The sequence below is a fragment of the Paramormyrops kingsleyae genome, chromosome 17, assembly GCF_048594095.1.
Source record: "Paramormyrops kingsleyae isolate MSU_618 chromosome 17, PKINGS_0.4, whole genome shotgun sequence".
Classification (NCBI taxonomy): Eukaryota; Metazoa; Chordata; class Actinopteri; order Osteoglossiformes; family Mormyridae; genus Paramormyrops; species Paramormyrops kingsleyae.
Genome location: NC_132813.1, coordinates 25,561,528 through 25,587,913, shown reverse-complemented (window position 1 = coordinate 25,587,913; position 26,386 = coordinate 25,561,528). Strand labels below are relative to the sequence as shown.

The 26,386-nt window shown below is 43.9% G+C and overlaps 1 protein-coding gene across 4 annotated transcripts in view; it reads right to left on the bottom strand.

The window, feature by feature from the left end:
• Positions 1-26,386, bottom strand: part of col4a3 (collagen, type IV, alpha 3) — a 119,732-nt gene that overhangs the window by 22,132 nt on the left and 71,214 nt on the right. For 3 of the 4 annotated variants that reach the window (XM_072701760.1, XM_072701761.1, XM_072701762.1), the window contains 13 exons: positions 18,851-18,940; positions 17,419-17,558; positions 15,028-15,154; positions 14,850-14,930; positions 11,382-11,483; positions 11,249-11,296; positions 10,888-11,073; positions 5,847-5,977; positions 5,615-5,687; positions 5,447-5,518; positions 4,469-4,588; positions 2,840-2,938; positions 2,411-2,623 (listed from right to left, as the gene is read on the bottom strand). In XM_072701760.1, the coding sequence (XP_072557861.1) occupies positions 2,411-2,623; positions 2,840-2,938; positions 4,469-4,588; positions 5,447-5,518; positions 5,615-5,687; positions 5,847-5,977; positions 10,888-11,073; positions 11,249-11,296; positions 11,382-11,483; positions 14,850-14,930; positions 15,028-15,154; positions 17,419-17,558; positions 18,851-18,940 (1,482 nt within the window). Of the gene's footprint in view, positions 1-468; positions 2,284-2,410; positions 2,624-2,839; positions 2,939-4,468; positions 4,589-5,446; positions 5,519-5,614; positions 5,688-5,846; positions 5,978-10,887; positions 11,074-11,248; positions 11,297-11,381; positions 11,484-14,849; positions 14,931-15,027; positions 15,155-17,418; positions 17,559-18,850; positions 18,941-26,386 lie in introns of all 4 variants that reach the window. The other variant, XR_011983387.1, reaches the window with a different exon arrangement.

Sequence of the window (26,386 nt, the reverse complement as noted above, 5' to 3'; positions counted from 1 at the left end):
GGGTGTCCACAAGTGTACATGGTATGAACACACCTGGGGCTACAGCTCAATTTCGATTTTATAATCGTATCATCTGACCTGCGGCCTTCTGTCTTGGACACTCGGGTAAAGAGAGGGGCAGAGCTGTCAAATGATCACCACCTGGTAGTGGGTTGGCTCAGGTGGCAGGGGAGGAAGCCGGTCAGACCTGGTAGGCCCAAGCGTATAGTGAGGGTCTGCTGGGAAGGTCAGGCAGAGGCTCCTGTTCGCCGGAGCTTTAACTCGCACTTCTGGCAGAATTCCAACTGCATATTGGGGGAAGTTGGGGACATTGAGTCTGAATGGACACTGTTCCGGACCTCCATTGTGGAAGTGGCCGTACAGAGTTGTGGCTGCAGGGTGGTCAGTGCCAGTCGTGGCAGTAACCTCTGTACCCGATGGTGGACACCAGAGGTGAGGGGGGCTGTCAAGCTGAAGAAGGAGGCTTACCGGGAATTATTAGCCCAGGGTCTCCGGAGGCAGCTGACGGATACCGGCAGGCCAGGCAGAACGCGGCTCGGGTGGTCGAAGAAGCAAAAACCCGGGTGTGGGAGGAGTTCAGTGAGGCCATGGAAAGTGACTTTCGGTCTGCCTCAAAAAGGTTCTGGCAAACCATCCAGAATATCAGAAGGGGGAAGCAGCTCCTGGTTCCTACTATTTATAGTGGGGAGGGGGTGCTGTTGACCTCACCTGGGGACATCACCCGGAGGTGGAAGGAATACTTTGAGGACCTCCTCAACCCTGCCTCAGATACATCTACGCACACTGCCTTTGAGACATCTAAGGGCACAGAGCCCGAGGGTGCTGGGGGGGGGCTTGCCCATCACTGGGGCTGAGGTGGCCTGGGTGGTTAAAGAGCTACGTGATGGCCGGGCCGCGGGGCTGGATGAGATCCACCCTGAGTACCTGAAGGCTCTGGATGTTGTGGGGCTGTCGTAGCTGACATGCCTTTTCAACAGCGTGTGGAGGTCAGGGAAGGTGCCGTTGGATTGGCAGACCAGGGTGGTGGTCCCCTTATTTAAGAAAGGGGACCAGAGGGTGTGTTCCAACTACAGAGGGATCACACTTCTCAGCCTCCCTGGGAAAGTCTATTCTGGGGTACTGGAGAGGAGGGTGAGATCGATAGTTTCAGGAGGAACAATGCGGTTTTTGTCCTGGCCGTGGAACACTGGACCAGCTTTATACCCTTGCAAGGGTACTGGAGGGGGCCTGGGAGTTTGCTTATCCAGTCTACATGTGTTTTGTGGATTTAGAGATGGCTTATGACTGGGTTCCCTGAGGTCCTCTGTGCGGGGTGCTTCGGGAGTATGGGGTCCGGGGTCCACAGTTGTGGGCGATTCGGTCCCTGTATGAACGGAACAGAAGCTTGGTCCGCATTGCCGGTAATAAGTCAGACGTGTTCCCAGTGCGGGTTAGGCTCCGCCAGGGCTGCCCTTTGTCATCGGTCCTGTTTATAATATTTATGGACAGGATTTCTAGGCACAGCCAGAGTGTTGAGGGTGTCCAGTTTGGTGGCCTCAGGATTGCCTCGCTGCTTTTTGCGGACGATGTCATCTGCTTCATCTGCTGGGGATCTCCAATGTGCTCTGGGGCGGTTCGCGGCCGAGTGCGAAGCGGCGGGGATGAGGATTAGCACCTCCAAGTCCAAGATCATGGTTCTCAGCCAGAAACAGGTGGATTGTCCTCTTCAGGTCAAGGAAGAGGTACTGCCTCAAGTGGAGGAGTTCAAGTATCTCGGGGTCTTGTTCACAAGTGAGGGTAGGCGAGATCGGGAGCTGGACAGACGAAGCGGCGTTTTGTAGGCGCTTAACCGGTTCCTCATGGCTAAGAAAGAACTGAGCCAGAAGGCAAAGCTCTCGATCTATTGGTCCATCTTTGTCCCTACCCTCACCTATGGTCATGAGCTATGGGTAATGACCGAAAGAATGAGATCGCGAATACAGGTCGCCGAAATTATAGGGTGAGAAGTTCAGATATCCGGGAGGGTCTCATAGTAGAACCGCTGCTTCTCCACGTCGAATGGAGCCAGTTGAGGTGGTTTGGACATCTGGTGTGGATGCCTCCTGGGCGGCTACTCGGAGAGGTTCTCCGTGCATGTCCTATATGGAGGAGGCCCCGGGGCAGACCCAGGACACGCTGGAGGGATTATATCTCTCGGCTGGCCTGGGAACGCCTCAGCGTCCTCCCCGAGGAGCTGGTAGAGGTAGCTGGGGAGAGTGAGGTCTGGGTATCTCTCCTGAAGATGCTACCCCTGCGACCTGAACCCTGGACAAGCGGTAAGTGATGGATGGATGGATATGTAGAGCACGTGTTATCATTTGATTAAGGTGTTTTAAGAATTTGTAGCTCGTTGATAATCGGCCATCATAGTGAGATGTTGGTAGATTCTCACCCAGATCTTGGCCATGCCCCATGTTGTTCCCATTGACGAAGATGAGGGAGAATCCAGACCACATCTGATTACTGTCCTCTGGACAGCTGGGCTCAGTAGCTGTCTGGCTGTGTCGAGCGAAAATAAAGCTGTTTTTGGAAATTCTTGGGACAAAAGCACCAGGGGGACCACGGATACCCTTCTTGCCTGGGGGCCCTCGAGGCCCCTGCAATCCTAATGAGATACAGATAGAACAGAATCTGAGAAGACATCCATTTACTGTACAAGCTGTCTTTTTTCATGCTTTTTTCACCAACAACATTTCTAAGCATAATCAGTAGATCGATGACACGTTGTCAAGATAAGATTAGATCCTATGTTTTTTTGTGTGATATTGTTCACATGAAATTTAACATTGGAAGTTGGTATCGATGTGGGTCTAAACAGTACCTTGTGGCCCTGGCAAACCTGTCTCTCCTTTCTGACCTAACACTCCTTGTGGTCCTGGAAATCCAGCCTTTCCAGTTATCCCTTTCTGGCCAGTAGGTCCTAAAACAAAGGACAGGGATTTCTTATATTATGTAGATTTTCACAATTGAGAGGTAACTGTCCCATAAAGGAAAATATACAATGACAGCATGAGTTGAATTAGAAATACAGCATAAAGCAATACACCCATATATCCATCTTCTAACTACTAATTCTGGTTATGATTACAGGGTGGCCTAGAACCTATCCTAGACAGCAAAGGGCACAAGGCTGGAATACACCATTGGTGAAATACCAATCCAGGCAGAAATGAGGGTGCTGATCCACTAGCAGCTCCAAGACAAAAAGGGTTTATTGGGGAAACAGAACACACTGGGGTAAACACAAAATAAAAGGGATCTCAAATGGTCAAAAGGCAAATATGGAAAACAAGAACTAACTTAAAGACACCATAGAATAATACAAGATTGGCGCATGACAAAGCATTTGGGCAGCGCAACCTTCACTGATCAACATACAATGACTGACTGCCAAACATAGCAGAAGCAGGTACTGTACTTTCCAAGTTGGAACTCGGATAAAAACATCGTGAAAAACGTCACTTCCTGTCATAAACACAATTCCTTTCCAACGTTGAGGTCAGACAGAATTTTGTTGTCTGAGATTCCCCCGTGAAGTCATTTCAACATGGCGGCTTACACAGTCAACAGTAATTCTATTTTACAAATATTTAAAATGTTTATTTTGTTAAATGTATAATAGTTACAAATGTAATTGTACGTGGTCGATTTAGAGAATTCCATATCTTGATCGTAAATAGTAACCTAGCATGCAATATGAGATTTTTACCAGACTTGTTAGTGTGTTTTGTTTGTTTGTAGTTTGTTTGCCTCTCGAAAAAAGAATATTGCTATGGATCTACTAAAATATTATAAAGATTTTAATGTGGTTTGACTAGTTTGTGTTTCTTGTTTGTTTTTCTCTAGGGAAAAAGAATCTCACTCCAAATCTGCTAAAATATAAAGCAACAACACACAACAGTGTGTTCATGGAGGGAGCCATGTTTGTTCGGAGATGTGTAGCTTGAACAGGAGATTAGTCGGACGTGACATCACACACCTCGGAATTTATGACTTCGGGCAGATAATCGGACGCACCATTAAATACACACAAGGCTAACGAGCCAATGCAGGACAGGTGAGAACAATACCCAAATAACCAAAGAAAGGACAGGACAACGAGCAACAGGTGGGGCTGATTAACAGAACTAAACATCAAAACTAGGAGACCTAAACCAGACACTAGTACTACAATGCAAACTGATGACAGAAACAAATACGAAGTAATACACACTGGGGAAAACAGAAAAAGCAACAACCACAAAATAACAGATAAGGCCTGCTTTAAGATAGTGTTACCATAATTTTTTTAATTTTACTTCCTATACTGTATTTATCATGTACTAACAAAAATGCATAAAATAATGTGTGTCTTATGTGTAGTACATCAAATATTTTAGGATACTGTGCTAAAGTGTGCATTGTTTTTTTTGTCTGGCATGTGTGCATTACATGCAAAGCCCTGCTTTACCACATTTTCCCGGAGTTCCCTTTTTCCCTGGAGGTCCCTGCCCTCCTTGGATCCCTGGAGCTCCTCTTGGACCTTGCTCCCCACTGATGAGCGTTGGATCATTTATCATAACACATGGACCTATAGCAGGAAGCAGGGATGCAAATAATTGGTACACATTCACCTTCAAAAGTGATATGTGCGGCAGTTGTTTGTTGTAAGACCATAAAAAGAGTACTTATTTTTTGTGCATTTCTGCTGATATGACAAGAAATTATTGTGCATTTTAACCTTTATATTCTAGCCCCGCATGCAATTGTAAATAGCCCCTGTCTGTAACTGTGAATAGCCCTTGTTGCACAGCTACTGTTAATGGTTGCACTTCCCTATTTTTGCGTATGTGTTCGCCTGTATCTTGTGTGTGCCCTGTCTGATCCTCACATGAATTTAGCTTGTGTAAATCTCCCACCGTGTGTGCACCTTACAGTACGGCATCTGACAACCTTGTATTTCCTTTCTTTGTATTTGGTTTGGTGCTCGTTGGGTGCCTGTTATAGTCCTGTTAAGGACTGCTATTAAAGAGCGTGTTTTCCCTGGCAAGCAAGTGTCCTTGTCCTTCTCTGCTCCTGTGATGCCTCGGTCTGCCCGGTGCTTTAATATTCTAATTCGTACTTCATTTGTGGTATAAAGGTTAAAATGCACTGTAATTTCTTGTCATAGAACCGCAACTGCACATAAAATAAGTTTGCATTTGCTCTGTTACAACAATCGATTGCCGCTTTTAAAGGTAAATGCATACTTTTGTGCCAGTTACGTGCATCCCTGCACATTACCTATTAGCAAAGACAGGCAGCCAACAAACATACAGACATTAAGTCTGAGAGCATAGCACCTCTCAACCACACTCCAAGTTCTGTTATAATTTGCAGAATTTCTGGGATATAACGACCAGTGGTCAAGGCAAAGTTTTTAACGCAAGTACTACACAGCATCCTCTACCTGGTTTTCCCTGAGGGCCTTTTGATCCAGAGTTACCCTTGGGTCCTGGACAGCCTGGATTCCCGTTTGTACCTAAAAAGGGCAGTATGCAGTCATTTTATAAGATCAAATAACTGTTAGAGATCACAGTCATGCAATAAATCAAAATTTGGAAGATTATTTAATTACCAATATCTCCCTTATCTCCAGGAGGCCCAGTGTCACCAATGAGTCCCTGATTACCAGGCAAGCCATCTTCTCCCTACAGTTTCAACAACCGGTAATGAAAAAAATATAACAAAATGAAAATGAAGATCAATGTACTGTGTGCATGTTTATACTCTATGGTTAAGATTTCTTGCATGTCTGCTATATGTATAATGATGTTTGTCACTTTAAGCATGTTTCTAATAGGACTTACACGTTTGCCTGTGACCCCATGGTCTCCTTTCTCCCCAGGTTGCCCAGCTGTACCTGTTTCCCCAGTGTCACCTTTGTCACCTTTAAGCCCTGGCCCTGGAGGCCCCGGGGGTCCCCTGGAACCCTTGAACCCTGCATCCATTAAGAAAGAAAAATGGGTGAGACCAAATAAAACACTATATAAACAGATCGAAATAAAGATATTTTTTAACTGGTAGACATTGTTTTTTAAAAATATTTGTTTGGTAGAAACAAATGCACTCCATACTTCGACTTCCATGTCATCCCATTGTAAAAACCCTGTTCAATGTTATTCTATAGTGCAATATATGTATATAGCAGATATATATTTTGTACATCCTTGTATATAATATAGGTAGTTCTATCACTAGATTTACTGAGTTTTTATTTTCTGGTGAAAGTCCCGAGATGTTTTTCACCCCTGCTGAGATTTTCGCAGGTCTTTTGTTGTGCGAACAGGCATATTTCAGCTTTTAATCATAACCAATGAAGTTCAAAATTTGTGAAGATTTCAACAAAGTGGTTCATTATTTTGTCTGATATGCTGAATAATATGTCTGACTTGGAGCAAGTGAAGTAAAAGAAGCAAAGCAATCAAGACCGAATTTCTGACCAGGAGTACAACCCCCCGGACAGCTCAGTGTAAAACTATATAAGCAATCTCACTGTGGTTATATGTTTCTATTAACATATCCATTATCTAGGCAATTGAACACACATTTTTACCTACATGTTTTCTTCTTACATTCATTTAATTTTTACCAGCACGGTTCACCAATATTAATAAAGCGTGGAACAGCTTTGACATAAATAAGGGGCACGTCATCAAAGTTCGCATCAAATATGATATGTGTAAATTCTAAAATATCTTTAATAAATCACTTCTTACACAATTAATTACACAATTTATTTTACCCAAATTTGCACAGAATATTAATGATGCACACTTTTGACAATGTTTCCATGCGAATATATTATATTAATATGACAGACGCTCCACTACTTACGAACTTTCAAGTTATGCACTTTCAGACATACGAACAAAGAGAACTGTAACTCCAAAATTTGTTCGCTGGGCTCCCGTTTCCTGTCAGCAACATCATTTTTTTTTTCTGTGTGCTAATTCTGCCTAATATGACTTCTGGCCACTACTCCCGCCACACAGCAGCGTAGAATGCGTACTCCCAGCATCCTAGTTCATAGTACGTGCATATACAGTACCATTAAAATGATGTTGAATAACGACTTCCAAACATTTCAAGTTGCAAACAGCCATTTGGAACGTATCTCGTTCATAAGTAGAGAAGCGTCTGTATTAACCCTCTCAAGGCAGGCGTTGCTGATTTGCAACAGTTAAAAACTAACTACCTTATTACCCCACATACATATTTTATGAGTTTTTTTTACTCAGAAGTACCACTGCAGGACTTGGTTGTCCTGTCGTTACTAAAACTTAATTTGAGCCTGAAAGGGTTAATATAATATAATATAATATAATATAATATAATATTGATTTTTAATATTAAACCAACTTTCCAGCAGATTAAAACATATTTTTTGGTGTTGTAGAAAAAAAGATTAATTTTGTTATTCATATGTTATTCATAACCTCCGAATGTGGTTTGAGCGATCCAATCTCAATACATTCTCAATCCGTTTTGGGTGCGTTCACACCTGTATTTGGCGCTATCCACTTGTAATCAAATCACCCAGGAAGCATGTTAATACCAGGTGAGAACAGGGCCATAGTCTGATGCCTCTTTACAGTCACTGAATGTTCTTATGTTGCACTTCAGGTTCTTGGTAGTCTTATTAGTATCCTGCTTGCTCCAATGCTGCTTACATTTGTAGCTAGGCATTCACTGTAAGATTAGCCTAGCTGCACTTTTGCCGAGTTGACTCCTTGACACCATGTATGTTTGCAATGTTCTACTTGCCTAATCACTTTGGAGAAAAACATCTGCTTAATTGTGTTAATGTTAAACTTCTGCAATTTGCTGATGATAAATGCACGTTACACGTTGTTCCGTAAAGACCGTATAGGTAAGAAGGGAGGTGGTGTTGCAGTACAGTATATGTAAAGGAAAACTTGCAGGCAAGAGAGCTATAAGTAAAACTACGGAAGCTATATGGGTAAAATTAGATGCTAAAAACTCAAATAGCCTAATTGTCGGTGTTTGTTACAGAGCACCTAATGTAGCTGCCGAGGAAAGCAGATTGTTATACAGTGATATTAGGATTATGAGCAATAAAAATTATGTGGTAGTTATGGGTGATTTTAATCTACCGGGGATGCAGGGGGACATTGCCGCTGGCTCTTCTGAAAATGAACTGGAGATGGTGGAATTAGTACAGGATTGTTTTTTTTACTCAGTTTGTTAACACCCCTACCAGGGGAGATGCCATTCTTGATCTTGTTTTCTCTAATAACCAGGACAGGATTGGTAAATTAGACGTTTTAGAACAACTTGACAGTAGCGATCATAACATGGTTAAATTTGAGGTTAAGTTTAGTGCCCGAAGAGCAAAGTCCAAATCAAAAATATATAATGTTAGGAAGGCTAACTTCAATTGTATGACATTAAAACTAGAAACTGTGAACTGGATGGAGTTGAATAACAAAACTGTTGAAGAGGCATGGGAATTTTTTAAAAGCACATTATTGCAAGTGCAAGACGACTTCATACCGGTTTCCAGCAAGAATAAATCTAGGAAATTGCAACCTAGGTGGTTTACTAGGAAAATAAAGTATTAAGTAAGGAGGAAAAGGGCTTTGTTCTAGAAATGGAAAATAACTGATGATGACAGAATAAAGCAAGAGTATCCAAATCTACAGGCTGAGTTAAAAAATGACATTAGACGAGCTAAAAGGAATGTCAAAAGGAAGATCGCATTGGAGGCTAAGGATGACGTTAAAAGTTTCTTCCAGTATTTTAACTCTAAAAGAGCTCTAAAAGCTGAAATTACTAATCTGCAGGATAGTAAGGGTCTTATAATTGAAAACGACATTGATATAGTAAATGAGTTCAATGATAGTTTTGCACGGGTATTCACTTTTGAGGACACTAGTAACTTACCAGTTCTTATTACTAATCCAGCATCGTCTATAACTAAAATATATATAACTGAAGCTGATGTTTTGCAAAGCCTAGCTAAGCTCAAAATAAATAAATCACAGGGCCCTGATGGCATCTTACCTATAGTGTTAAAAGAGATGAGGGATATTATTTGCCGACCCTTTACTTTACTGTTTCAAAAATCCTTATCTGAAGGTGTGGTACCTTCTGATTGGAAGCATGCCAACATAATGCCCATTTTCAAAAAAGGAGAAGTAATTTGTCAAACTATAGGCCAATCAGTCTAACTTAATGAAATGATGAACACTTTATTAATCCCTGTGGGGAAATTCTTTTTACGCTTTCCTCAACTTGCTCTTTGTAGAGCAAGTTGTCCACGAAGGGCAGCCACCCGTAGTGGCGCCCAGGGAGCTGGGGGTTGAGGGTCTTGCTCAAGGACCCACAGACGTGCTGAGGCTGGGCTTGAACTGGTGACCTTGTGATTACAGGCACACGGCTTAGCCCACTGAGCCACACGCTACCCATTAACTTGTATAACTGGTAAAGTTATGGAGGCTAAAATCAAAGAGAAAATGGTAGATTACCTGGACTCAAATAACATTTTGAGGAATAGCCAGAATGGGTTTAGGAGAGGTAGATCCTGTTTAACAAATCTGTTGGAGTTTTTTGAGGAAGCTACTCAGGAAGTTGATGATAAGAAGGCTTATGATGTCATCTACTTAGATTTCCAAAAGGCTTTTGATGTTGTCCCCCACAAGAGGCTCTTACTTAAACTCAAAGCGACAGGTATTTTAGGAACTGTAGCGACCTGGATTGATAACTGGTTAACAGATAGGAAGCAGCGAGTAGTTATAAGAGGCACAATGTCATAGTGGGCCTGTGTTCATTGTGGGGTACCGCAGGGTTCAATTTTAGGACCACTATTGTTCCTAATTTACATAAATGATATAGACACCAATATATACAGTAAACTGGTGAAATTTGCAGATGACACCAAAGTGGGTGGTGTAGCAGATACTGAACTAGCGGCTCAGCAGCTACAGCGGGATCTTGATTTAATTAGTGACTGGGCCGATACCTGGCAGATGAAATTTAATATAGACAAATGTAAGGTACTCCATGTAGGGAGCAGAAATATAAAGTACAGGTATTTTATGGGACCTACTGAAATAAAGGTAGCTGATTATGAGAAAGACCTTGGTGTGTATGTTGATGCTTCCATGTCTCATTCTCGCCAGTGCGGGGAAGCAATAAAAAAGGCCAATAGGATGTTGGGGTATATCTCCAGGTGTGTGGAGTTTAAGTCAAGGGAGGTAATGCTAAGATTATACAATTCCTTGGTGAGACCTCACCTAGAATATTGTGTGCAGGTTTGGTCAACATATCTTAAAAAGGACATTGCGGCCTTAGAAAAGGTGCAGCGTAGGGCCACAAGAATGATTCCTGGTCTTAGAGGAATGTCATATGAGGAAAGGTTAGTTGAGCTAAATCTGTTCAGCCTCAAGCAAAGGAGACTGAGGGGGGACATGATCCATGTCTATAAGATTCTAACAGGTTTGGATGCTGTTCAACCGAATAGTTACTTTAGCATTAGTTCAAATACAAGAACTCGTGGACATAGGTGGAAATTAGCGGGAGAACATTTCAAACTGGATTTAAGGAAGCACTTCTTTACACAGCGTGTAGTCAGAGTATGGAATAGTCTTCCTGATAACGTAGTGCAAGCTGAATCTTTGGGTTCCTTTAAATCAGAGCTAGATAAGATTTTAACAACTCTGAGCTATTAGTTCAGTTCTCCCCAAGCGAGCTCGATGGGCCAAATGGTCTCCTCTCGTTTGTATAGTTCTTATGTTCTAATGCAGTATTCTAATCAGTAAACAGTGGGCTGCTAATATGCACTCATAGGTAGGCTATTTAGTAATTTATTTTCCTCTGGCTCCTTACCACTGTCCCCAGTCAAACCATGATGCCCACGGTCTCCTTTCAGACCACAATAACACATTCCTTTTTGCCCACATGCACCAGTTCTTCCCTGAGGGCCTTGGGGTCCTTTGGAGCCTTTTTCTCCACAGACACCACTGGGACCAGGAGGCCCAAGGGGGCCTATGTGACCCATGTCTCCTTTGGGACCTGAGGGTTGCAAGGAAAAGCAAGTAAACACACCTAACAGGAGCTCTATGACATGTAAGTAACTCTGCTGGAGATGGATTACCTTAATGCCAATATTTCAACTGTTCCAACTGAGTGTCTCTCTTGGACTATTTAGGTCCTAAAAACAGAAAGTTCATCCATATTTCCAGCTCACCTTCTGGGCCCTTTGGCCCATCTGGGCCCAGCTCTCCAATCACAAAAGCTGTGGAGAGAACAAAAAAAAAATTTGAAGTAAATCTTCACTGTATTCTCCACGTGCCAGCACAGATAAGGAATGCAACACTTGCCTCCAAAATCCCCCTTCTCTCCCAACGAACCAGGGAAGCCACAGAGTGCTTGTTGGCCTTTGGGGCCAGCAGGTCCTGGAAAACCAGCCACACCTGGGTTTCCTGTGACAACAAATTCATTTAAATAATCTCACAATGACATCTAAATTATGAAAGTACCAAAGCCAAATGAAACTTGTTTCTCAGTTAACTATTGGGAAAAAAAAGAACCAATAATTTTGATGTTTAATCAATTAACTCAACCAAGTTACTGTTAACTCAGTCTCACTTAACACTGTACTTAACCAACCACTACTATGTCTGTCTTTTTCGGTCGTGTCAGGCCAGCCATGTGTAATTGACTAATGGATCACTATTTGAGTTTTCATCCATATGGTGGCTGTATCATGTCCCCCACAAGAGGCTCTTACTTAAACTCAAAGCGACAGGTATTTTAGGAACTGTAGCGACCTGGATTGATAACTGGTTAACAGATAGGAAGCAGCTCCTGGCAGCACTCTCTTTACATAGATCTCACAATAGCCACATCCCCAGGGAATCCCAACCTAGTTGTTGCCTAGTATTTGTATTATAGCCCTCTGCCTTCCCTACAGAGTGCAGCAGGGTGGCATTTCTGATAACATTGTTAGCCAACTCTGCCAGGGAATGGGTTACTGCTACCAGGGATTCTGGTGCCTCTTTTTGTTCAGACTTCACCCATTTGTGTAGAAAATGAAATTGGTATTTCATCATTCCATGTGCGCTACTGTAGCTTCATCAAAGAAGCCTGTCTGTTTTGGAATATGCACTTACCTTCCAGATGCTCGCAATGGTGAGTGGTTGGGATGGTCAAGCCCAAAGCGACATGTTTTATCATGGTTTGTCAGAAGAAATAATGACCACCTGTGAAATCTCTCCCTTGTTTGAAAAACTGGTTGACCACACACTCAGGGTAGACGCCTGGCTCTACCAGTGCTGCTGGGAGCAGCGCAGAAAGGAGAGGCTTTCATGCATCAGTGACCCAGTATTAGCTAACCATTCAGAGACAGGACCACAATTTGAAGGCTGTCTTTTTTTGTACTGATGACCAAGTTACCCATCACTAAGGAGACACTACAACTACTTATTAAACATGTCTTACAACTCCACTGATTGCCCTTCAGTGTTGCGTCAAACAGGCAGGATCTAGTTCATGTCTCATTTCTGGCAGGACTGTCTGACTGTGGTTTGTGTCTTTTTAATAAATCTCCCTTCCCTGAAAGTAATGTATCAGTGTCTATATATCAGTTGATCAGGTTCTAAACCAACACACAAGTGTTGAACATTAGAAAGCTTGGCTCAAGGGCCAAACAGGACTCTGTAACCCTGGACTTCTTTAGGCCTGCGCTGCACCTCACCCAGGGGGAACCCGTCAAATTGGCTTCAAAGAGGCTGGGCAAAGGCCATCGGACCATCCTATCAGCAACCCCACCTCAACCCCCACTGTGCGAAAAAGAGCCCACAGGCAGACCATCTCTGGCTCATTAATCGTAAACCCATCCTGCCCTCTCCACCCTCCCTTTCTGCTCCCCTGCCCCAGTTCCATGGTCCCAAATGGTCACACAGAAGTCCAAAATGGGAAACATTCTCTGATGTTAATCCAATCAATGTACATACTTATGCTTGGTTTCATTTAAATGGTCTCAGTGTAATGAGTATAATGGGCTCAGTCTTAAACCAATATATCATTATATTATGAAGATTTAGAGAATTAGACAAATCTTGGCTTGTTGGAAGGCTCTGCCCCCTCAGTGAACAACAGGCCCCAATGACCCCACCATTAACATTCCAATTGACCATTGTCTTGAGAACTAATATATTCAGTGCTTTATTAGTACACCCTGTAGGGGATTACAAAGAGATCACAACCTAAAACCAATATCTGTAAGTAAACAATAACCATAACATCTGGTCCGAGGTTGGTGTATCACCATTTTCAAAGAAAACCCATTGCTTGGTTTGGTATTTAAGGAAGGGTCCATGTGACAGTCAGGGGGACATTCTGTAATGAGAACCCCCACATGGTAGGTGCGATTAGCATACTCATCTTGTGTAGCCTTTACTAATGAGACACTCTGTAATCAGAGCTCCCACATAATGCAGTGCCATTAGCATTCTGTAGCCAGATCAATCTCACAACTACCATGTGTATCTTCTGCTGGGGTATGTATCACTTTGTCTCTGTGCTCTTTTGTATGTGCATAACATATTTATTTTGGTCCCTGTGTCATGGTTGACTGATGATGGATGTATATTGTTTTACTCAGCTAATAAATTATGTTTTGATTACTTCGTAGTTGTCTGCTTGCTAACTCTGATAAATTCCTGATTAGAAGGGAAACACAGCATTTCTAGACTCAGTTAAACTGGGAGAGTGGTTGCATTATACTGAGCAATGGTAAATTGCTATCTGGCCACTTAGTTGAGTGTATCAGACATACTACCAGTGAATCGGTCCCTGAACTAGCTAGTCAACCATCTGCTTCCTGCTGGTCAGCCTCTGAGTTGTGTTTACTAGATATACTGACGATCCCTGAGCTAATTAACAAAATATGCTGGCTTTATGCATGCAGCCTTTGTGTTGGATTAGCTAAATATATTGGGCCAGTCACTGAGCTAGTTAACCAAACATGCTGGCTTTGTATTTTCAGCCTTTGAGTTGAATTAGTTGAATCTAATCTTCAGGCAGTCCCTGAACTTAATAGATTGCAAATGCCCCACAGTCCCTGAACTGAGATTAATCTGAATGTATACTGGGTATGGGAATCTCACTTAATGCGTCGAAGGCAGATCCCACACAGCATTACTGCCATAATGAGCAGAGTTAGTCAACTGTAGGCATGGAAGTGATTAGAACAATTCTAATCTCACCAGATAGAATATTCAAACTCAAGCCCTAACATACATAATTTGGAGTCAGATTTAATTTGGTTTTACCTAAAAGGGTAAGTAACTTATCAGGAGTGCTCAAAAGGGTATACATGTATTCAGAGCCTAAGTGCAATTTGCTATAGTGGGCATCTCCCTACGATCACGTGCACAGAGTGTTCACTGACTGAGCCACAACATTTGCTGGCAGCCTCTGAGAAAGACAGGCCACACAGTGAAACTTCATCGCCTGGGGTGGGGGGGGGACAGTGCTTTGCGAATTCAGCTCCCCCCAGGAGATTGTACTTTCATTTTGCTATTGCTACACCAGTTTTTACTCCTATCCCTTATCTCCTATAATATCCCAATTTCTTTCTTGATCCCTGTGTCACAGGGCTGTGCCATCCTGCCACGTCTTATACATAATCACAGGTCTTAAACACTGCACACATTTGATTTCAAACACTTACAGCTAAATGTGAAAGGCATGGGTCTTAAAAACAGAATATTAAAATATTGTAGGCAGTATAGACAATAGTAATAGTTGAAACACATCTCTTCAGTTACATTGTGTTCTCATACCCTGAAGGCCTTTAGGCCCTGGGAGCCCATTGAGGCCACGAATGCCATCTGATCCCCTCTCTCCTGGTAAGCCTGGACTTCCTGAGATAAGAAGACAGCAACAATAATAACAACAACAACTGGGAAAAATATAGCCTTTTTAGTCACTGCCTGTTACTTTTACTGTACATTAAGGTACCTTCATTTCCTGGGAATCCCTCATTTCCTCTAGGACCAGGAGAACCACTTTGGCCATGAGGTCCTAGGCTTCCAGGTTCACCTATTTCCCCTTTCTCTCCTTTAATGCCTTGCTGTCCTGGATCACCCTGGATAAAAGTGCCCCAAAAATCACAGGAAAAGAGGATTAGCAATGTTAGCATTTGGTTTGCTGGAAATATTTTATGAATCATTAGCCCAGATGCTCAGATGTTTCTGTAGCAATGTGTAGCGTTATGTAGGAATTGATTGTGATGATTAGGGCTGGGAATTGATTCAATCCGATACGATTAGATTCCGATTCAATGTCAGTCTAATAGGAATGAGATATGAAATACCGTATAGTAGTTTTCCATATTTGGAGAAACATTTAAAAAAATCTAAATGGCTAAAGGTTTATATGGGAATTTGAATTCACAAAGCACTACTGGATTACATTTTGACTCTATGTTCAAGTCACCTTCACTAATGATCAAAACCAGTAGTGATCAAACCAGATTTATTGTAAAAGCAATAAAAGCAGGCACAGCACTGTAGTGTTAACACTGCAAAGCAACATAATTAAGTTAACATTGTGATGAAAATGAAATAACAAAAAAACAATATATAATAAGCATGAAATGTATTCTTATACTCGTACTTAGTGAATGCACTAAAATATTTCATCCACACTTTTCCATCTGGAGTTCTTGTACCCAGCCAGAAGCAAATAAATTGCACCTGCAGACTTTTAGTGCTTTCATTTGCTTTAGTGTTACCCATGGTTTTCTTCAGTGTTACCCATAAGACAGAATACATGTCTTGAGACGTAAAATATGTGCATGAATGACAGCGGAATGCAGGGACTAGAGTTGGAGAATGTGGAGGAGTTTAAATACTTGGGGTCAACAATTCAGTGTAAGGGGGGGGGGGGGGTGAGGAAGAGAGGTGAAGCAGAGAGTGCAGGCAAGGTGGAGTAGCAGAAGTGATTTGGGACAGGCGGGTATCAGCAAGAGTGAAAGGGAAGGTCTACAAGATGTGAGACCAGCGATGTTATATCGGTTAGAGACAGTGGCGCCGATGAAAAGACAGGAGGCAGAGCTGGAGATGGCAGAGTTAAAGATTTTATGATTTGCATTCGGAGTGACAAGGATGGATAGGATGAGGAATGAGGATATTAGAGGGACAGCTAGAATTGGACAGTTTGGAGATAAAGATTGCATTGGATTGGACATGTACAGAGGAGAGATGCTGAGTATAATGGGTGAAGGTTGCTGGCAAGAGGAAAAGAGGAAGAACTAAGAGTAAGTTTATGGATGTGGTGGGAGAGGTCATGCAGGTGACTTTGTGAAACATGGAGATGGGAAAAATTAGACACAGATGAACAGAGATTATTTCACGTCACCGTAAGTAGTGTACTGAAATTGACTGGTGTTAGAATAAAGCCTGACTTGACCAAACTAGGTTGCATTCTCTGAGTACTCTATTACCATGACTGACAATGTACCAAGATGGTGGCGTGAGACGACTGTGCAATACTATTGCAACCCTTTTAATTGTGAGAGTGAAAGTAGTGCCACCTATTAGGGGTGTAAATCACAGCTTTCCTCACGATACGATACAATATAGATTCCTTAAGCCAACGGTTCAATTTTAATACCTCAGAAATTCCCACGATACGTTATGTTATGATACGATTCAGTTTGATACTGGGGATAGTAGTCAAAATGATGAAATTTCACACAATCCTTTACATTTCAATGAATTAAAAAAGGCAAATATAATTAGCATTTTATCATATTTTATTGGGAACTTTAAATAAAATCTAGTGTAGTCAAGTATGTCCCATAAATCAAGCAAAATAAAGTGCAATAACGTGAAAATAAAAACTTTGGATTGATGTAGATTAACATGGTGACTAATTTTTTATTTTGAATCAAGTCTTCTCTAGACAAATACAAAATTGTAACAAAAAGTATGCCCATACCTGTCATGACCTGCTCGTATGACCCTCTCGTGTGCTACGCCCCTCATTAAGTTCGCGTGCAATCCGATTGTTCCCAACTGTTTCTTATTGTTTCGTCTAGTCCTGTGTATTTAAGTCCACGTCAGAGTCTGTCGCCCTGATCTTTCATTGAAGTTTTCCCCGTTTTGTGTGCTGTGCTTGCAATAAACCCCCCCACCCCGTTGTTAGGAAGTAATGAGTTGTGTAGTGTAGTGCTGGTCTAAAAACACTAGTGAGCTGGATGATGTCAAATTATATAGCATCAGGTGGGATGGAGTAATGTCATAATCTCAAAAAATAGAAAATGGAACACATTTTTGATGTACTGAGCTGGGTATAGTTATAAGGTAGGTGTCAAAAGGCTTTCTGACAGTAAGCGGACACCCATACCTTTGCTCCTCTTGCTCCTTTTTGGCCAAATCCAGGGGGGCTGGGTTCACCTTTATGTCCTTTTGGTCCATGAGTGCCTATCAGTCCTTGACAGCCGGCGGTGCCCTGAGCACCAGCATCGCCCTTAGCTCCTTTGCATCCTGAGAATACAATCAAGCATACTGCTAACCAGGAGTGGAGCTAAAGGTGGGGCGATGCAGCCTTACCACTCTGCTAACCCATTTTATTTTACAGTGCTGCGAAGACACTGTTTTAGGCTACTCCGTGATTTGTGATTGGAAAAAATTGACTTAGACAGAGTAAGTGATTACACAATCAGCTGAAATTTCATATCCTGTCTGATGCAAGAACTGTTCAGATCAGAAGTAAAATGGAACCATTTATTTTCGCAAGTACATAAAATGTTTGTATCATAATGTAATCCTGAAGCGTCACAGAGTGGTCAAATCACTCGTAGTTTATCTTGTTTTGACTCCCAAAAAGTTTACATTATGAACACACATTAGAATTTAATAACTGAAGGCTGAGTTTTAACAGTTTTTTTTATACATTTTAGGTATACTTTATGTAACATTAATGTTATGACTTGTTACATTGAGGGAATCTGGTTTTTCACTGAGCATGAAGCAAGGATCTATTCTTACCCGTTGTTTAAGATCGTTATTAGGCCTATATGGTATGTATGGTATGTTTGGTATCTTTATTAAATTGATCAATTATAATCATGTTAATTCATGTATTGAAACATGTTCAAAGGAGTTTGACAGTAGTCAGTGTTTAGTACTGCTGTAAGGTAAACACTACCAGGTTTTATTTAAAAATGGTTTACGGTTGAGAATATTCATTCATAATTTAGAAAAGTAATCAAAAAGTAATCAAATATAATCAGTTACATTACTTTCATATAGTAATTGAAATAGTTACACTATTACATTTTAAATAGAGTAACTTGTAATTGTAACGAATTACATTTCCAAAGTAATCTTCCTAACACGGCTAGTAACAACGTTGTTTTCTAGGTATAGCCAAACAAATCTTCTCCTGTCTGAAAAGGCGTAGAAAATGCAATTTAGCCACTAAAACTTTATGGTTTTTGTGAGGGACAGTCAAATTCTCTCATTAAGTTTTTTGTGTTCTTGCACCTACACTTTAAAACTTGTTTCAGCGCCTCCACATATACGTATGCGTGCGTGTGTGTGTGCGTGTGTGTGTGCGTGCGTGGGACAGGAGTGCGGGCCCAATTAGTGTTTTGCCCCGGGGCCTTGTGTGCAGTTGTTCCACCACTGCTGCTAACCATCTCACGAACAACTAATGGACTGCAGCATAATATGTCAAAAGTAAGTGTTGTAAGTGTTAATCAAAGACTATGTAGTGAAAATATGTATGGGTGTACTGTTACTCATTTTGAAGAAGTATGAGTGCTGCTAGTTACCTGGCAATCCTGCTTTACCAGGTGCACCATTGGCTCCTGGAAAACCTATATTTCCATTGGGCCCATCAACTCCAGGATCCCCTGGTGGACCTGTGAAAAAAAGGCCCAATCGATATGCAGACATTCATACAAATTTGCTAAAGAATCGTAAAAAGGAAACACAGGGTGCTTCAGAAGCCATGTTTTCAGGAAATCCAGCTTTAGAATATCTGGCTGCTTAATGACATGGCAACACATTTCCCCTTTCATTTACATTATTAAGTCATTCATTGTGCATAATAGTTATTCTTCAGCACATGTTCCACCCCTGTCTTGCAGTCTGCAGTCTGAGCCTTGCAGGTAGGTGGCCAATAAGGATTGTGCTATGGGTGACCTCAGTAAGTCAAGAAAGTAAGCTCTGGAATTCCAATGAGGTCTTTCAGGCAGACTAGAGAAGAGTAGTTTCTCCCTTTGGCAAGTGCTTTGGGCCTGAGATTGTAGAGACCATTTACATCCATATAAAGCTTGCAAAAGTGTTCAACCCCCTGAAAGTTATGACGATTGTCTGGAGTATAAAAGAATATATAAATTTTCTCACATAACATTTATGTTGAGAAATCTTTTGCTCTATTGTATTTTAAAATGGCAAAATAGGCCAGTTGTCTGCTAACACAAAAAAGATGAAAATAAATACGTGCTGTTTTCATAAGTATTCAACCCCTGTGCTTTGAAAGCTCCAGGTTTACAGAAATGACAATTTTTTCCACAAAGAACACAAAGGTGACATTTATTAGACCATAATTAAGTAAGGAATAATTGACGACGGGCCGTTGAATTATTAGAAAAATAATGCACACCCGAGGTGGTGATGCGGCCACGACGCGAAGCGGAGTGGCCGTTACACCTCGGGTGTGCATTATTTTTCTAATAATTCAACGGTCCGGAGTCAATTATTCCGCTTATACTACGGTTGCCACACCTCAAGACATTGATCAGATGATATATTTCAAGGGATTCGTCCGGTTTTTCTACTTAAATCGCTATTGTGAGTAGGATTATTTCTTCCGCATCTCATCCAATGACTCTTTTGCTAGTTCCAAAACGTCATTAGCTGTTGTTTTTTTGGTGTTTTCTTCGTGTTTTTCTCCCTCGAGTATGTCTAGCTGTTCTTCGCTGATCGTTTTATGTCTTTTGTTGTTGCTGGCTGCCTTTGATGTCCGCTTCCGTTTATGTTGTTTTTCATCTGGACTGTCTAATACTGCTTCAGCCCAGTTTTTGAAAGTTTCATATTGAAGGGTTAATTATTTAAGAAATACAACTAATAATTTTATGACTGTATGGCCTTTAACCCAATGAAGAAAATAGACAAGGGAACTGAGACTAGGATGAGGTGATCTTACCCGTAAATGGGAAAAAGCAGGAACTTACAGCAAGGGAACGGGTCAAGATGACCCTGTTCTAGACACTCAGAGAACAGGAACCCATCATATTGCTGACACTCATTTTTTACCCTTGTTTGGGAATATGCACACATACTAACTAGAGCAAAAGCTAAAGTATGATGTAGTCACGTAGATGGAAAAGTACAGACGAGGGGGGCCACACCCCAAAAGGCCTATAAAGACCTAGAGCCGACCCCTAGAGTTCGAGCGTCTTCTTGTACATGCTGAATGTATGTCGGATGTTTGCTCCCTGATTATAATCAGAATAGCTCCCTGGTTATAATCAGAATAAACTGGTGACTTGCAACCACTCCTCGACTGTACAGTGAATCTCTTCTCATCAACGGACCCGGCGGAGTTCTGACTCCAACAATTTGGGGGCTCGTCCGGGATGAGCAGGAGATCTGCAAGATTCGGCTAAGTGTTGACGAAGCCCACTTGGACACAGAGAACTGCGGGGCCCGATTAGAAGAGGTAAGCAGAGCCTGTTATATCAAAATCTGCATATTGGTCATGTCAAATTGAGCAGTTTGAAGTGTCCAGTGGCCCGTCTGTAAATTAGCACAGAGAGGGGGTTGCGGGTACCAGGTATATGTGGGGTTGATGTACTGTGTCTTGTGTGGTTTATGCCTTGTGTATAAGGAGTGAGTATGGTAAGTCTGTGAGTGTAGAAAAACCGGAGTTAAAAAAAAAAAAAAACATAAGAGATTTAAAAAATAGAAAAAAAGTAATAAGAAGAGATATAAAAAATAAAAAAAAAAATAATAAGAGATAGCAAAAAAAAAAAAAAAAAAAAGAAGAAGGGAATAGAGGGTCCGGGACCCTGTCCGGCCGAAAAGTTGGTAAATAAAAAAGGTACAGGGATACATTTTAAGGAAAAGACGGCCCGGACCAATTTTAAGGAATAGAGGGTGGAGGACCCCGCATAGTCTTGGGTGTGGCGACCTCCCTATTGGTTGACGAGCTGGTAGGCGAGCTGGGTATTGGGACCCGGGGAATTCAAGACCCCCAAATGTAAGGTGGGGAGAGGAACTAAGGTCCCTCTCCAAAAGGGCTGGAAGTCCCGAGGCTTGGAGTCTCAAAAATGCTAGGAGGTGTATGAATGTGATGATTTGACTGGGATTAAGAGTATGAGGTATGCCCTACTCCGGGGAATATGAATGAAGAATTATTGTTTGTAAGGCTGTTTTATGTATTGGTGGTGTTTAATAGTAGGACATTACACTACAATAAAAGGTGTAGGAAGTGTAGCTGGGTGAACCCCCACCCAGAGGTAAAAGCGCTGCTAGAAGAAAATAAAGATAAATAAATAAATAATAATAATAGATGATATAATAATTAGAAGAAAAAAAAAGGGATTAAAGCAGAATAGAGGAGTAATATATAATAATAAAAATTAATACTAAATAATAGGAATAAAATAAAGCTAACATAGCTGGCCCAATTACAATGGATCGCGAGTTTGATAGAGAGCCAGATGACGGAGGATGGGCACCTCCTAAAAATACAGTGTGGAAGCCCCTGTTAAGGCAGATTCAGGTGGTGAAGGAAGCAGTGGCAGGGGCAAGTAGGGAGAATAATAAGGAGAAAGAGGTAACAGATGCAGCGCAGCGTATGTGTGAGGCGATTCGGAGCGCTGGGTGTCGAGTGGAGGACAAGCGCTCATTGGGAGAAATATTGTGGGAAGAAGAGAGAGAGCAGGCTAGTCTCAGGGATGAGGCAGCTCAGAAGAGAGTGAGCGTTAATCGGATCAAAAAGGGAAAGCTGAAGAAGGAGATAGAAAAGTATGAGAGCGAAAGGAGAGAGTGGTCGAGGTTGGCGCTATTATGGCAGGGGACAGATCACCTCCATAGGGAGGAAACAGAGGAGTGTAAGTCACCCTCTCCTGCAGAAGGCACCCAGACAGGCAGTGAGGATCCTCCTCCGGCATATACAGGCCAGAGAATGTTTCCAACAGCGCCCCCAGCCGACATGTGCCCAATGATTAATGTTACAGGGGGAACCCTCCATATTCGCACACAGGGGACTCGGGAAGTCTCAGTCGGTGCGCGGTCTGAGGAAGTGGAGGAGGAATCAGACGGGGGCTCAGACGTCGAGGCTGAGTCCTCATCTCATGGGACAGAAGACAGGTTAGATTTACAGCACTGTGCACGGGCACCAGACCAGCCAGCGTTCCGTAACAGAATAGCGCGGGAGCAAGTAGAGGAGTTCGGGGAGAATGGCATATTTCAACCCGCCACCCCAGGAAGAGGGCTAGAGTTAAGTGGCAGGAAGCAAAGGCAAGTAGAGGTGGTGGGACAGTTAGTGGGGACGTGTGAGGAGACTGAGGAGGACGCACGGTTCGAGGACTGTGAGGAGGAGCCTTTCGGGGAAAACCAGACAGACGCACTTGGTGCACAATACATAGGGGGAGCGCAAGGGTCGTCCGGAAATGGATACGGCTTGCGCTCCACAGGGACAAAGCTAGTCGCACCTTTATTGCGAGGAACAGGCGGAAGAGAAAGATATAAACCTTTCTCAATAGGGGAAGTGCAGGCTTTGGCAGACAAGCTGCCTCCCCCGGCAGAGGGGGGAGGACAGTGGCTGGATAAGTTGGATCAACTCACTCAGGGTCTGACGTTGGCCCTGGGGGATTTCCGGGCAGTGGCAGCCCGATGTATGACTAAGCACGCTCTACAGGATTTAGAGGCCAGAGCAAGGGTTGCGACAGTTGCAAATAGTGTGATTCTGACAGCGGTGATAGTGGACCTGGGTGACGCCATGCGAGAGATATTCCCCGCCCCAAGCGGAGCAGTGTTCCCAAAGTTTACATGGGATCCTAAGCTCCACCCCAGAGAATATTGGCGACTCCGGTGGGACTCAAACCCACAACCTTTGAAGTAGATAAATAAAATAAGTAAAGAGGATAGGACCCGTTGCACTGGCTGCCATCCAGGGTAGGATGGGGCGCAGCAGGAATGGTTCAGGCGGGCAGTAATGGAGGGAGTCCCAGCGGGAGTGAAGGGGGCTATATTAAACAACCCAGATCTCCAAGAAGCAGAATCTCAGATGTGGGACAGGCATGTCGTCCATCATTTGCAGAGGGCAAAAGAGGAAACACAGAAAGAGGAAGGCGACCTTAAGGAACTGCAGTCGCAGCTGCTGAAGCTGCAGGTGGGTGAAGCCAGAAAAAAGGCGATCCAAGACAAAAAGGCAGGGCAGGGGAAGCAGATGGTGGCGGGGGTTTCCCCAGAGGGACCACCGTCTCAACCACCGGGTCCCTGGAATGGGACACCCACCCACCAACAGGGAGGGTGGGGCCAACAGTGGGGAAGGGCCCGAGGCGGTTGGGGTCGGGGATACGGGGGCCGGGGCTGGAGAAGGGGCGGCCCGCGAAGGGGACCGCCGTCAGGTGTCTGTTTCAGGTATGGGGCAGAAGACCACTGGGCAAGGGATTGTCCAGCACCCGCTCCTAACAGTGCACGCGGCAGGGGAGGACCTCCTACAGGCCAAGTGCAGGCACCCAACATACAGGTGATGGCACCACACCCACAGGCAGTTCCCCCAGCAGGACTCTACCCGGTGATGGAAGGGGGGGAGTGGGACTGGTTTCCCCCTCCCCAGTGACGGTGCCCACGAGCGGCCCGGGAGGCAGGGGAGGCAGACTCTATGCTCTCCCTCCTGGTCATGGATAAGGTACTGCCGTTCTTGGTGGACACGGGAGCCACGTATTCCACTCTTAACGTGGTCCCAGAGAAACATTTGTCTGCCTCAGCAGTGACCGTGGTGGGCTTCTCGGGGGAAGAACAGAGACTGCCAATAACGAAACCTGTGAAAGTTGCGGTGGGGAAACAGACCTTCCTCCACCCTTTTGTTGTGTCTTCTTCAGTTCCAGTGAATCTCCTGGGCAGGGACATGCTGGTGAAGTTGGGCGCCTCGATTTTGTGCAGTGCGGATGGACTGGTGGTTACCCTGCCGGAAGGCACTCGCCTGCGTTGTGACGCACGGAACACGGGGGCGGGACAGTGGTTGGTCCAGCCCATCCAGAATCAGGCCCTGGCAGACATCTATTGGGGCCTACTGGAGCCCAGCCTGACTGGCATCCTGGCGGCCTACTCAGCGTGGCGGCCCTGGATCTCGCTCCTAGAGCCCTGTGTGCCCCCCTGACTCTCCTCATGTGACCCTTTTCTATGATAGGGAAAATACTGAATGGTATGAGGAACTGTTTACTGAGGGCCTGGAAGGCCGCCAATGGCAAGTTGCCTCTAGGAATATATACGTGGGTCCCGAAGGAGTAGCCTCAGCCACCATGCTAACCCCAGAACAAGGGACCTGGTTTATGATGGGACAGGAGGCTGTCCCACATGTCTCTCAAGCCCTCCATCCTAAAACACCAGGCCAAAGAGTTGGGCCCGATGGTTAAACGGGCCAGAGAATCAAAGGACTGGGTGCAGACCCAGATCCCACAGATCTCCTTTTCACCCTCCTGCAGTACTTATGGCATACAGGTCGCAGCACAGGACACAGCCCTCTTGCAACATGAGCAGATAGCTAGGGATCATGGGCGTGACCAGTTCCAAACCCATATGTTGCCCTGACTAATTTGACCCCACAACAGAAGTGGTTCACTTGTATTGACTTGGCAAATGCTTTTTTCTGTCTGCCTCTAGCAGAGGAGTGCAGAGACATATTCTCTTTCACGTACAAGGGTTGTCAGCTAAGGTACACTCGCCTGCCTCAAGGGTTCGCCCTTTCTCCAGGTATCTTTAATCAGGCCTTAAAGCAGGCTTTGCAGGGATGTTCTCTCCCAGATGGTGTCACCCTCATCCAATACGTTGACGATCTCCTGATTGCTGCCCCAACATCGGAGGCGGCCCTAGAAGCCACCCAGTCCGTGCTGCTCAGACTGTCGGAGTAAGGGTTTAAGGTCAGTAAGGATAAATTGCAGATTGCGCGGACAGTTGTGTCCTTTTTAGGTCGCGTGTTGTCCAGCGCAGGGACAGGTCTCTCCCCGGCTCATCGCTCAGCTATCCTGCATCATCCAAAACCCACTACGGTAAAAGACATGTTGTCCTTTTTAGGTCTCACAGGTTACAGTCGCACGTACATTCCAGATTACACGGGGCTCACACAGCCCCTGAGGGCTTTGGTCCGGGAGCACGGCCTACGTAACCTCAGTGCAGCCCTCAATTGGGACCAGGCGTCGGAGGAGGCTTTCATCATCTTAAAGCAGAAACTAGCCCAGGCCGCAGACCTAGCCCTCCCAGATTACTCTCTCCCGTTCCATTTGGATGTTTCTGAAGCAGGTGACGTTGTTAACGCCATCCTGTTTCAGAAAAAGGGGGAGAGCGGAGATGTACGTGAGCGTAAAACTTGATACTACAGAAAAAAGACATCCGGCATGCACAAGACATGCAGCGGGAGTGGCTAAAATTATTCAGAAAACTGCACACATAGTGATGGGACACGTGTTGCATCTCCTGACCTCACACAGCGTGGTGGCCTATGTAAACTCACACACCTTTACCATGACGTCGCTTAGGCAGCAGAGACTTTGCAAAATACTAGAGGCACCCAATTTGAATTTTTCCCACGAAGGGATTAACATGGCCGATCGGATGAGCATGGGAGAACCACATATGTGTGAGTCCAGAGTTCAGAAAGAGGAGAAGGTTAGATTAGATCTAGAAGCCGAAAAACTAGAGGGAACAGAGGATTGGTTCACAGATGGTTGTTGTTTCAGGCAGGATACGCAGTAGTTGCTAGACAAGAACAGGACTATGTGACCTTGATTGCAGAAAAGCTGGAAGGAGCCCAGTCGGCTCAGAGGGCCGAAGTGATAGCTGTAATTGAAGCGCTAAAACTAGCGGAAGGAAAAGAAGTCACCATATATTCAGATTCAGCCTACGCTGTAGGCGCAGTGCATGTGGAACTCAGCCAATGGCTCAGAGCAGGATTTTTGACTGCGGGAAACAAGCCAATAAAGCATGAAGCAGAGATGAAACAGCTGGCAGAAGCCCTAATGCTCCCCAAAAAAGTGGCCGTAGTAAAATGTAGGGGCCACGAAGGGTCAGGAACCATGGTAGCAAAGGGAAATCAGGTAGCAGACGAAGAAGCAAAAAGAGCAGCAGGATAC